Source organism: Oryctolagus cuniculus, chromosome 9 (assembly GCF_051225735.1).
Source record: "Oryctolagus cuniculus isolate XC-2025 breed Fujian yellow rabbit chromosome 9, ASM5122573v1, whole genome shotgun sequence".
Lineage (NCBI taxonomy): Eukaryota > Metazoa > Chordata > Mammalia > Lagomorpha > Leporidae > Oryctolagus > Oryctolagus cuniculus.
Window position 1 is genome coordinate 133,824,785 of NC_142875.1, and position 12,462 is coordinate 133,837,246.

At 47.7% G+C, this 12,462-nt stretch overlaps 1 protein-coding gene across 8 annotated transcripts in view; it reads right to left on the bottom strand.

The window, feature by feature from the left end:
- Positions 1-12,440, bottom strand: part of YAF2 (YY1 associated factor 2) — an 80,591-nt gene extending 68,151 nt beyond the window's left edge. For 5 of the 8 annotated variants that reach the window (XM_089304047.1, XM_089304046.1, XM_089304048.1 and 2 more), the window contains exons 1-2: positions 11,885-12,045; positions 11,515-11,640 (exon numbers count right to left, since the gene is read on the bottom strand). In XM_089304047.1, the coding sequence (XP_089160173.1) occupies positions 11,515-11,640; positions 11,885-11,910 (152 nt within the window). In that variant the 5' untranslated portion in view covers positions 11,911-12,045. Of the gene's footprint in view, positions 1-11,514; positions 11,641-11,884 lie in introns of all 8 variants that reach the window. The other 3 variants (XR_016213174.1, XM_089304045.1, XM_017343269.4) reach the window with 3 other exon arrangements.
- Between the last annotated feature and the right edge of the window lie 22 nt (positions 12,441-12,462).

Here is a 12,462-nt window from a genome sequence, read left to right on the forward strand (position 1 = left end):
GTGTCTGGAAAAACAAGCAGGAATTCACCAAGTGGGCAAAACCAAAGGCTTTTAGAAAGTTACCAGTGACGAACGATATTAGCCTCATACTGGACAGTGAGAACAGCACCAAAGCAAAGAGGAGGGAAAATCCCACTGTTTTCTTTGAGTCTCCCTAATTTCAAGGGAGCTATCGATAATCTGCATAACTGATTTTTCTTGAAGAGTAACAAAAAAATACTATTTCAACCACAAGAAAAATTCAGTCCTATTTAATTATGTTTAATTAGTCCAATTTCATTTTAAATACTGTACAGTTCAAAACAATGTAAAATCTGAATATTATTTTTCAACTAAACAATCTCACAGATCAGACATCTACGTAATAGCATTTTTTTAAAAAGAAACTTTTTTAAAGATTGATTTTCTTTATTTGGAAGAGTTACAGAGAGATAGAGACAGAGACAGAGAGAGGTCTTCCATCCACTGGTTCACTCCTCAAATGGCTACAACGGCCGGAGCTGAGCTGATCTGAAGCCAGGAGCCAGGAGCTTCTTCCAGTTCTCTCATCGAGGTGTAGGGAACCAAGGACTTGCACCATCCCCTGCTGCCTCCCCAGGCACATTAGCAGGGGGCTACATCAGAAGTGGAGCAGCCAGGACTCCAACCGGCATCCATATAGGATGCTGATGTTGCAAGCAGGGACTTTAACTCGTTGTGCCACAGTACTGGCCCCGGGAATAGCATCTTGAAGTTTCCAGACCTCAATGATAACTATCTTAACTTTAAAAATCACTGAACAGCACCACAGAGCCACAGCACAATGGCTCACTTGGTTGGTCCTCTGCTTGAGGCACCAGCATCCCATTATGGGCGCCGGGTTCTGGTCCTGGTTGCTCCTCTTCCAGTCCAGCTCTCTACTGTGGCCCTGGGCGATGGGGGGGGGGGGGGGGGGGATGGGAGGGGAAGTGGAGGATGGCCCAAGCGCTTGGGCTCCTGCACCCACATGGGATACCAGGAAGAAACACCTGGCTCCTGGCTTTAGATTGGCGTAGCTCTGGCCGTAGCGGCCAATTGGGGGATGAACCAACAGGAGGAAGACCTTTCTCTCTGTCTCTCTCACTGTCTAACTCTATCTGCCAAATAAAAAAAAAACAAAAACACTGAACAGAGAACTCGTAACTTAGCTGAGGACACAACAGATTTCGCAATATACCATACTCTTTTATGACTATTAGTTTAGTCAAAAAATATTTTTAGCTATAGCACATTAAATTTCAATAATCTGAGAAAAATCTAAATAAGTGGTTGCAAATGAGGTCATAAAAATAATAAACACAAAACTTCCTAAACTATATAACAAAAATGCTAAGGTAATCACATACAATATCATTCTTGAAATAACACTGACACAAGTAATATATATACTTACAACTTATGGACAAAATAGCCTGATTACATTGTCACAAATACAGTCTCAAAAAAATGATTGGAACAGCAATGTTACCTGCAAAAAGCAAGTAAAATGTAAAGGAACAGTAAATAAAACAGTTTTTTTTTTTTTTTTTTGACAGGCAGAATAGACAGTGAGAGAGAGAGACAGAGAGAAAGGTCTTCCTTTGCCGTTGGTTCACCCTCCAATGGCCGCCGCGCCTGGCGAGCTGCGGCCGGCGCACCGCGCTGATCCAATGGCAGGAGCCAGGTGCTTCTCCTGGTCTCCCATGGGGTGCAGGGCCCAAGCACTTGGGCCATCCTCCACTGCACTCCCTGGCCACAGCAGAGAGCTGGCCTGGAAGAGGGGCAACCAGGACAGAATCCGGCGCCCTGACTGGGACTAGAACCTGGTGTGCCGGCGCCGCAAGGCGGAGGATTAGCCTAGTGAGCTGAGGCACTGGCCAATAAAACAGTTTTAAGACTGTTTTAACATTTCAAGTCCCTGACTAGCTTCTGAGGACACTAAAGTGAGTACAGCAGTCTCTGCCTTCCAGGATAAACACGTATCTTACAATGTGGTGATTTTTTAGGAATAATTACATCTATACACTGACATACACCACTCAGTATGACAGCATACCAGGCAGTTTCCTTTAGAAGACCACCTGATACAATGCTGACACAGCAGAGGCGTGACAGGGACAAAGTTAGAAATATGGCCCACAGAGATGGTTCAGGGAGAGATGATCACTATCTCAAACAGTGTGCTCAGGGGACTGTCCTGCATGCAGTAGCCACAGGAAGGGACTCACTCTCTCTTCTTGTTAACATACAGGGACCTATCAAACAGGTTTCACAGAAGATAATGAAGATGATGGGGCCAGCACTGTGGCAAAGAGGGTTAAAGCCCTGGCCTGAAGCGCTGGCATCCCATATGGGCGCCTGGCTGCTCCTCTTCCGATTCAGCTCTCTGCTGTGGCCTGGAAAGCAGTAGAAGATGGCCCAAGGCCTTAGGCCCCTGCACCCACGTGGGAGACCCAGAGAAGCTCCTGGCTCCTGGCTTCAGATCAGTGCAGCTCCAGGTGTTGCAGCCATCTGGGGAGTGAACCAGTGGGTGGAAGACCTCTCTGTCTTTACCTCTCTCAGTAACTCTTTCAAATAAATAAAATAAATCTTAAAAAAAAAAAAAAATGAAGATGATGTTAGCAGCATTCTGGAAGCCAGGCTAATTTTTCCAGCATATCCTAAAAGAAACAACATGGATTTCCAAACTACAGCTACAAAAAAAAGGGGGGGGGGGGATCCAGATCTGAGAGTTCAGAGGAAGACTGTACATGAGGATAACAATGAGACAGAATCAAAGCTGAAGCAAGGAACGTTTCCGGCGTAGGTCCCAAACAACAACAAAGAGCTTATGGCACAACAAGGATTACAGAGGCATTGGGTTTGGATGGGCAGCAACTGATTACAGAAACACATACAGAAAACTAAGGAAAGGGAGTGTCAGAAATAAGGAAGAAGAATTTGGGGGCTGCTGTTATGGAGCAGGAGGTAGAGCCGGTGCCTTCAATGTCAGTATCCCATGTGGGAACTGCTTTGAGTCCTTGCTGCTCTACTTCCAATCCGGCTCCCTGCTAATGGCCTAGGAAAAGCAGCAGAAGATGGTCCAAGTGTTTGGGCCCCTACCACCCATGTGGGAGACACAGATGAAGCTCCTGATTCTGGCCTACTCTAGCCCGGGCCACTAGGGACATCTGAGGAGTGAACAAGAAGATGGAAGATCTCTTTCTTTCTCTGTAATCCTGACTTTTAAATAAGTAAACAAAATCGTTAAAAAAATTTTTAAGTGACAAAAAAAAAAGGAAAGAGGACTGCTATTAAAACCAGGGCCACCAACATCAAATACTACACCAAGAAAAGTCTAATATTAGGCCACTGAGCTTAACACTTGGGTCACAACTCAGAGAGACCTTGCACAATAAAGAAAACAGAAGAGAATGCCTACTGAAGTCAACTGTGTATGGAGAAACTCAGTTACAAATGAAACTCAACAAGCACTAGTCTCAGGATCCCTTCACACCCTCAAAAGTTGAAACATCTTTTGTAGGTCTTATCAATTGCTGTTTACTATATTAGAAATACAAACAGAAAAATATTTAAACATATGTTAATTTGTCCATTAAAAATGAACATATTACATTAATCAAATAACATATTTTATGGAAGAATATTTCCCAGGGCCGGCACTGTAGGGTAGTGGGTAAAGCCGCTGCCTACAATGCTGGCATCCCACATGGACACTGGTCCTAATCCTGGCTGCTCCTCTTCCAATCCAGCTCTCTGCTGTGGCCTGGGAAAGCAGTAGAAGATGGCCCAAGTCCTTGGGCCCCTGCACCTGCGTGAGAGACCCGGAGAAGCTCCTGGCTCCTGGCTTCAGATTGGCCCAGCTCTGCCATTTGAGGGCATTTGGGGAGTGAGCCAGCAGATGCAAGATCTGTCTCTCTGCCTCTGCCTCTCTGTAACTCTACCTTTCAAATAAATACATCTTTAAAGAAAAAAAAAAGAATTATATTTCCCAAACAAAGGTAATTCTGTTTGAACAGAGCAACTGCAAAACTGTAGCATCTTGCTTAACAGAAGACATCTGGATGGTCCTCTCCACATCCAATTCACTGTGATACATTGTTTTAGTCCAAGAATATGAAGAAAATCTGGACTTCCCCAAATATATGGTTGGAAAAGATAAATATTTTAATAATCTTTTAAAATAACTGTGGATATTCTTTGTTGACACTATATGAAAACCCAAACAGTTGTTTCTCAACTCTCAGTTCCATGTGAAATCTGAAACTACTACATCAACCAAGTTTTCATGATGTTCCCTTAAAATCCACAGATATTTTATACTTTGAATGGCCTATCCAGGCATGATTTCCTAATATCATACATTAGCTACTGGGAAATACTGAATCATTGAATTACACAAATATTCCAAATGTGACACAGTCCGTGATAAAGTATCAGAAAGTACATTCGCTGATGTAACTACCAATCTTACCAGACTCTTTAAAATACCTGAAAGCCCCAGAGCTCGCTGTTGTCAAGTTTCCAAAAGTTCTACTTTTCATTTGAGTGGTTTTATCATTAATAAATATCATCAGTTGTTTTCCTTGAAGTGACTGACTTATTTTACTGGTTTTCAAGAAAATACCTGTTCAGTGTCCAGGTCTGAATAACCACAGCTGCTTTTTTTTTTTTAGATTTATTTATTTATTTTAAAGGTGGAGTTACAGAAATAGAGAGAGATCCTCCATCCACTGGTTCACTCTCCATAAGGCCACAACAGCCAGAGCTAAGATAGTCCAAAGCCAGGAGCTTATTCTGGGTCTCCCACATGGGTGCAGACACCCCAGCCCGTGGTCCATCCTCAGCTGCCTTCCCAAGCATATGAGCTGGAGCCGGATTGGAAGTGGAGCAGCCAGAATTTGAACTAGTGCCCTTCTGGGTAGCTGGCACAGCAGACGGTGGCTTTACCAGCTATGCCAGAGCCAACCCCAATGAGTTTCTTAGTCCAACTTTGAGCAGAAAGGATATCCTATGGAAGAGCAAGTCACAAAGCTACCCAACAGTGTCCCCTTGAATCAGCCTCTATATTTGGGAATGCAAATATCCTTATTTTGGAGAATATTTAAAACTACATGAGATTTAATAAAAGCAGTAACTTCTACTTCAAACCAGGATACGCTTAAATGAAACTGGCATAATTTTGACTGCCTGTGCATGGTGGTGAAAATTACAGTGAATTTGGTAACTTGGTGCCACTAATTAAGTTCAGGCTAAAATGCTAGCACAGCCCTTGTACAATTGCTGCTGCACTGTCACACAAAGTGAAAATGGCAAATGGCAAATATTACCATGAAAATAGCTCGGACCTCAAAGATGAAATGAATGTTTACTCAGAACACACTTTTAAAAAAAAAGATTTATTTATTTATTTGAAAGTCAGAGTTACACAGAGAGAAGAGAGGCAGAGATAGAGAGAGATCTTCCATCTGATGTTGACTGCAACAGTGGGAGACAGGAGCCAGGAGCTTTTGCTGGGTCTCCCACGCAGGTGCAGGGGTCCAAGGCCTTGGGCCATCTTCTACTGCTTTCCCAGGCCATAGCAGAGAGCTGGATGGGAAGTGGAGCAGCAGGGTCTCAAACCAGCACCCATATGGGATGCCAGCACTTCAGGCCAGGGTGTTAACCCACCGCGCCACAGCGCCAGCCCCTCAGAACACACTTTGAAAACTGTTACCCTGGCTCTTTAAACACCGTTCACTTTCACATGAACCTATGTGACTACTCTAACCCAAGACAGAGGGAGGAGAGAAAACAAGCAAGCCAGAAACCTCCCAGAGGGCCCACCGTGCTGGTACAATGGGGTAAGAGCGGGTTTGAGTCCACACTGGCTCTGTAGCTGTTCTGCTTTGAATCCGGCTCCCTGCCAATGTGCCTGGGAAAGCAACAGAAGAAGGCTCAAGTGCCTGGGCCCCTGCCACCCATGTGAGAGGCCTGCATGGAGTTTGTGGCTCCTGTCTCTGGCCTGGCCCAGCCCCCGTCGTTGCTGCCACTTGGAGAGTGAACCAACAGATGAAGATTTCTCTCTCCCTCTTTCTCTCTTAGTTTGTGTGCATGTTAGATCTTGCTTTTAAATAAATCTGAAAGAAAAAAAAGGGAAGGGAGGAAGGAGAAACAAAATGAAACGTCCTAGGAGTCTGAGCAGCAGCTAAGTGGTTGCTGGAAAGTTCCTTAAGGAGGGAGGGAGGATAGGGGACCACGCCCTCCTGAAAAGCAGACTTACTTAGATGGGGACTCAATTTTCCCTCCCATTGCCACATGACGAGTCTGGGAGAATCAGTATCAAACTCCAAATTATATAAATTATATATATATATGTATATATATATAAAGTAAGCATGACGACAATAATGATACTAAAGATTTCAACAGGTAACAGCTGGTTTCTTTGGACTTTGTTCAATAATTTATTCCCATTTCATAGAAGCTGAAATGATTCATTCTTTATATCAACAGTCAGATTCTAATCATAATACTGTATTCCATTATAAGCAATTCTTTTTCAGGGACAAGTTCGAGAAAAATGGACGAATACCACCTCACATACAGAACTTGATGTAGTTCAAAGGGTTTCTGATTGGACAACAAAATGAGAACTTTTGCAGAAGAAACAGAAACCCAGCTATGTTGCTCAGCACTGTCTGCAGCATCCAGCTCAGCCTATGTGTAACAGAAGATGCTCAGCAGACATGCAGAATGGTGAGGTGCCGAAATCAGATACAAGCCCAGGCTGCCCCGACTACCACGTAAATTCCTTTCCACAGCTCTCTCAAATACCACCGGAGCAAAACCCAGCACAGCTGCACAATAAACTCTGAGAAAACACAACGTGACCTATCACACTTGAAAGTCTGCTGTGGCCAGTACTGCAGCTCACTAGGCTAATCCTCCGCCTGCGCCGTCAGCACACCGGGTTCCAGTCCCGGTTGTTCCTCTTCCAGTCCAGCTCTCTGCTGTGGGCCAGGAAGGCAGTGGAGAATTGGCCCAAGTGCTTGGGCCCTGCACCTGCATGGGAGACCAAAAGGAAGCACCTGGCTCCTGGCTGCGGATCGGTGCAGCGCCAGCCGTAGCGGCCATTTAAGGGGTTAACCAATGGAAGGAAGACCTTTCTCTCTGTCTCTCTAACTCTGCCTGGCCAAAAAAAAAAAAAAAAAAAAAAAAGAGTCTACTGTGGACTGGGTATTACTTTACAGACTCTCATGCAGACCATGCATACCACAGTTCAAAATGAAAACAAGGGGCCAGCGCTGTGGCGCAGCAGGTTAAGCCGCCGTCTGCAGTGCCAGTATCCCATATGGGCACCAGTTCAAGTCTCAGTTCCAGTCCAGCTCCCTACTAATATGCCTGAGAAAGCAGTGGAACACGGTCCAGCTTGGGCCCCTGCACTCACGTAGGAGACCTGGAAGAAGTTCCTGGCTCCTAGCTTCGGCTTGGCCCATAAATGGCTGTTGTGGCCATTTGGGGAGTAAACCAGATGGTAGAAATTTTCTCTTTCTCTCTCTCTCTCTCTGTCCCTCCCTCCTTACCTCTTGTAATTCTGATTTCCAATAAAATAATCTTTTAAAACCACAAGAAACAAATAGCTCTATCATTTTTACTTCTAAATATCTGCTATCTGAATTCAGCAATAATTTTCTGTTCCTAGAAGATGTAACAGTTAGATATCAGTCTCAATCATCACACATCTAATTAGTACCCTCACAGAGACTAGAGAAATATTTCACTTTCTCTGTTGATGGCCAGTGGGTCTTCATTTCTTAAGGTTTCTTACATTTACACTGGGGACACTTATTGCTGGAACAAGAACTTCAAGATATAAAGGAGGAGACTGCCCAGCACCTCTGACAGTTAAATTTTCACTGTAACATTTTATTCTTTAAAAGGCAGAATTAGAGAGAGAGAAAGAAAGAGAGAGATATATTGAGATTGAGATTCCATCCACTGGTTCACTCCCCAGATGGCCACAATGGCTAAACCGGGCCATTCGAAAGCCAGGAACTAGGAGCTTCTTCCAGGTCTCCCATGAGGGTGCAGAGACCGAAGTACTTGGACCATCCTCCACTACTATCCAAGGCAGATTAGCAAGGAGCTAGATCAGAAATGGAGCAGCTGTGACTCAAACCAGCACCCACAGTACCGGCCCCAGCATTTTATTCTTTTTAACATTTTCCATGCAAGTTCGACATTTATCATTACTTCTCACAAAAGTACAATGTAGAAACTTTCACATACTAAATAACCTTACTGTTATTTAGATCCTATAATTTAAAAAAATTAATCAGATTTTATCTAAGGCCAGTGAGTACAAAACTGGAATTTAATCACAGACATGGCATAACTTAAAGACTATAATTTGTTACTTGAGTAAATGAAGCTACATCTATTCCCATTTTCTTCTGACATTCAAGCAATGAATGCAACTTTATTCTGCAGGGAGACATGACCTACCAAAATCTAGCCAAAGGCAACTCTTCTGTTAGGATGAAAAGCATTTTTGGGGCCAGAGCTATAGTGTAGAAAAGCTTCTGCTTGCAGTGCTGTATCCCATATGGACACCAGTTTGAGTCCCGGCTGCTCTACTTCCCAATAAACTCTCTGCTATGGCCTGGGAAAGCAGAAGATGGCCCAAGTACTTGGGCCCCTGCACCTGCATGGGAGACCAGGAAGAAGCTCCTGGTTCTTGTCTTCGGCCTGGCCTAGCCCCTGCCATTGCAGCCATTTGGGGAATAAACCAGAGGATAGAAGACCTCTTTCTCCCTCTTTCCCTCTCCTCTCTGTATATTTCTGCCTTTCAAATAAATAATCTTTTTAAAAAACAAAAACATTTTAACTAGACATTCTTTACAGAAAAAAACGGTATTTTCAGTAAAGACTTCAGGAAGCACATGGAGACAATCTTCTCTAGAGGTTTAAAAAGGAAAAAGCTTCAAACATTTAGGATATCTGAGGCTTGTCCTGGTATTCAGCACCTGAAACACTATCAGTTCAAGGATCGGTATGACCCAAGGGATTCCATTCTGGTCTGTGGGTCACACAAACAAGTCAGCAGCAAGCGGCATGCTGCCCTTGGGCCAAGTCCCTCCTTTGATACCGGTCAAACATGTCCTTGAAATTACTCTACCTGCTACTTAACAGGTCAGCTATGCAGAATTACTTCTTCCAACCGCTGACATGCGTGTTTCTCCAAAGTGTTCCACAGTCTTTCAATCCTGTTTTTCTAGCATTATTAGGAAAACAGCTTGCAGTGCAATGAATATCTGCACTGGACAGTTTTAACACTGTCCTCTCCCATGGTTCTACCCAGCGAGGATTTCAGGAACAGTGGTGGGAAAATAACAGATACCAGAGAAATGAGGGTTCTGAGGGCCAAAACCGAGAGATAGGAGAGGAAGGCAGACACTGAGGGGTCCCTAAAGGGTGGTAGCACTGGACATTTGCTTTCAGGAACACAGTGGCCCTTAAACTGCTGGTGAACTGCCTGCAGCCTATTCAGTTTCAAGCCAAATGACCACACTTCTCTAAGTCCTCCTAAAGTAATGCTTCCACCCCTAAAATCTGGATCTACCAGAGCTAAGGTGTAGTGGCAAAAAACAAACAAACAAAACAACAACAACAACAGAAGTGGCCCTCAGGGCTCTTTTAAAGCAGGCCCACTTATCCGCCCTGGGCCAGCTCCCCCGGGCACTGTGACCCTTCCTCTCCCAGGAGCCAGCTATCCAGCCTGCTGCTTCTCTTCTGAGCCACCACCACCTACACTGTTACCCCAAGACTGGCTGTGGAGTGAACAACAGCCTCCCCACTTCCCTGCTGCCCCTGAAAATAAACACACAGGCTCTGCTTGGTTGTCTACTGGCACAAGAAAAGACTGGGAACCACAGATTGCAACATTACAGCACCAGCAAGTGCAGTAATAATCATCCTCGCCACAGTAAAGTTCCTCCCTCCAAAACACAATTCTCTATATTGTTTCTTGAGCATCTTTACAAGTACAAAGCACTATCATAAATATACAAATATAATCTGAACCAAATCCAACATTACACATGTTCTGCTTTTCAAAATACTAAATCAAGGCCAGCGCCGTGGCTCACTTGGCTAATCCTCCGCCTGCGGCACCGGCACCCCAGGTTCTAGTCCTGGTTGCTCCTCTTCCAGTCCAGCTCTCTGCTGTGGCCCAGGAAGGCAGTGGAGGATAGCCCAAGTGCTTGGGTCGCTGCACCTGCATGGGAGACCAGGAGGAAGCACCCCGCTCCTGGCTTTGGATCGGCAGTGTGCCAGACGTAGCGGCCATTAGGGGAATGAACCAACGGAAGGAAGACCTTTCTGTCTCTCTCTCTCTCACTGTCTCACTAACTCTGCCTGGCAAAAAAAAAAAAAAAAAAAACCTATTAAATCATGGTTCCAAAAATAGGTAATGCAATCATTTTGGAAAAAGCATACTTTTTTTCTTTTACAGACGCTCTCTTATAGTCCCTTAAATTTAGGTGTTTAGAAGTTTTCTCTTAAAGGCTGTATAGTGTTCAGAATATTTTGTCCAATATAAATGAGCGTTACTATGCAGAAGGCATATTGTGACTTAGTAAGGACAGGCATGTCAAAAGCAGCTAGCTCTGCTGAGGAACTAACATCTCACAGGACCGCCCCTACATTATAAACATTTCTGTAAATGCTGTTGAAAACGAGGATCCCTCATGTTTAGAAAGCTAGATTCACAGAACATTCATACATGTCCGTAATACATAGGCCCTCTTTGGTTTTTAAAGCGACAGTCATACACTGGTAGGCTTATTGTGATCGTGTAGTTGCTAACAGACTTTGTAATATCAAAACATGCACGTTACCCAAGTGTTAAGGTACTGCAGGCTTATCACGAATCAACTCCAAGGCTGCCTCCCAGCGCAGGCGAAGGCAGCCCAGGTGCCAGCAGACCAAGCCTGCGCTGACCAGATTTCCTGGGCCGGGCTCTGCAGCCACTCCATTCACCTAAGCGGTTTTTCATAAGACAGAGTCACGGTCCTACGAGCTGACAATAAACTTAGGGCTGAGGCGGGCAGGGATCGCCTCATCTCGCTGGTCTAGCACACTGCCATTTAATCACGGCATTCAGACACTTTCAGGAAAAACGTGTCCCTGAGGCTGGGCTCCCCTCCAACTGTGCCTGAGACAGACAACTGGAACACAAACAACTGAGCAAAACCTTGGGCTGACCCCTCCGGGCGTCCGTACCCAGTAACAAAGAAGTTTAACCTATTGTGCAGTCCACAACCGGGATACTTGGTGGGTTTTTTTTTTTTTTCTTGTCTTTTCTATGCAATGAAACGGAACTGCATCCTCCCTGCTGCCCTGCCCACGCCGCGCACAACAAAGCGGCCGCCGGTGCGCGGCCCGAGCCTGCCGGCCACGCCGCGCGCCCCGCGGGCAGCGGGCAGCGGGCAGCGCGGCCCCGACCCCGGCCCCGGCCCCGGCCCGGGCGCTCACCGCGTGGAGGTGCCCTTGCGCACGTCGCACATCATGCACTTGAAGGCCTCGGCGCCGTTCCGGAAGGTGCAGACGCTGCAGTCCCAGTAGCCCTCGTCCGAGGACGGCTTCGGCTGCCGCTTCGGCCTGCGGGACACAACCCGGACACGACGCGCCGCGGGTCACCGGCAGGCCGCGCCCGCACCGCCCGGGCCGCAGCGTGCGGGGCAGGCGGCCCCGACCCGCCGGGCTCCGGGCGCCGCCGCCGCCGCCGCCATCGCGGCTCCATTGTGGGGCCGCGCCGGCCCTCACGCGGCCACGCTCGTCAGCGGCGCCGCCCCCGCGCCGCCCCGGGCCGCCCGCCGCCCGCCGCCCGGCCGCGCGCCGTTACCTGGTGGGGCTCTTCTTGTCGCCCATGGCTCGGCTCCCGCGCTCGCCGAGACGCCGCCGCGGCCGCGCTGAGTCGCTCGGAGGCTGAGGCGCGGGCGGAAGCGGGCGCGGAGGAGGGCGGGGAGGCCGCGCGGCCGAGTCGCGAGCCGCCGCCGGAGCCCACGCAGCCTCCAGCTGTCGGGGAACTCCTCCGGCCACGTGACCCGCGCGCGCCAACCAGCGGCCGCGCCGGGACTTCAAACGCGGCCGGGCGGCGGGCGCGGGGCGGCTCGCGGGCGGCCGGGGCCGTGCGGGCCCGCTGTCCGCGCGGCCGGGCGGCGGCGGAGGGCGCTGGCCCGGGCCCTGGAGGCCGGCGCGGGAGGCCGGGCCGCGGGCGTGCGCGCGCGGGGCGGGGGCCGGCACCCGTGGCTGCGAGCGCAGGCCGGGTGACTTCCTCAGGGTTACGTAAGGCGAGGGTGACGAGGCCGGCAGTGCGGCCCCGAACGCGCGCGGCCGGCCCCGCGGGGCTCGGCAGTGGCTTCTCCCAAAGGAAACGAATCGTGCGCTCCAGCCCTTAAAAAAATATTTTTAACGCTTTAT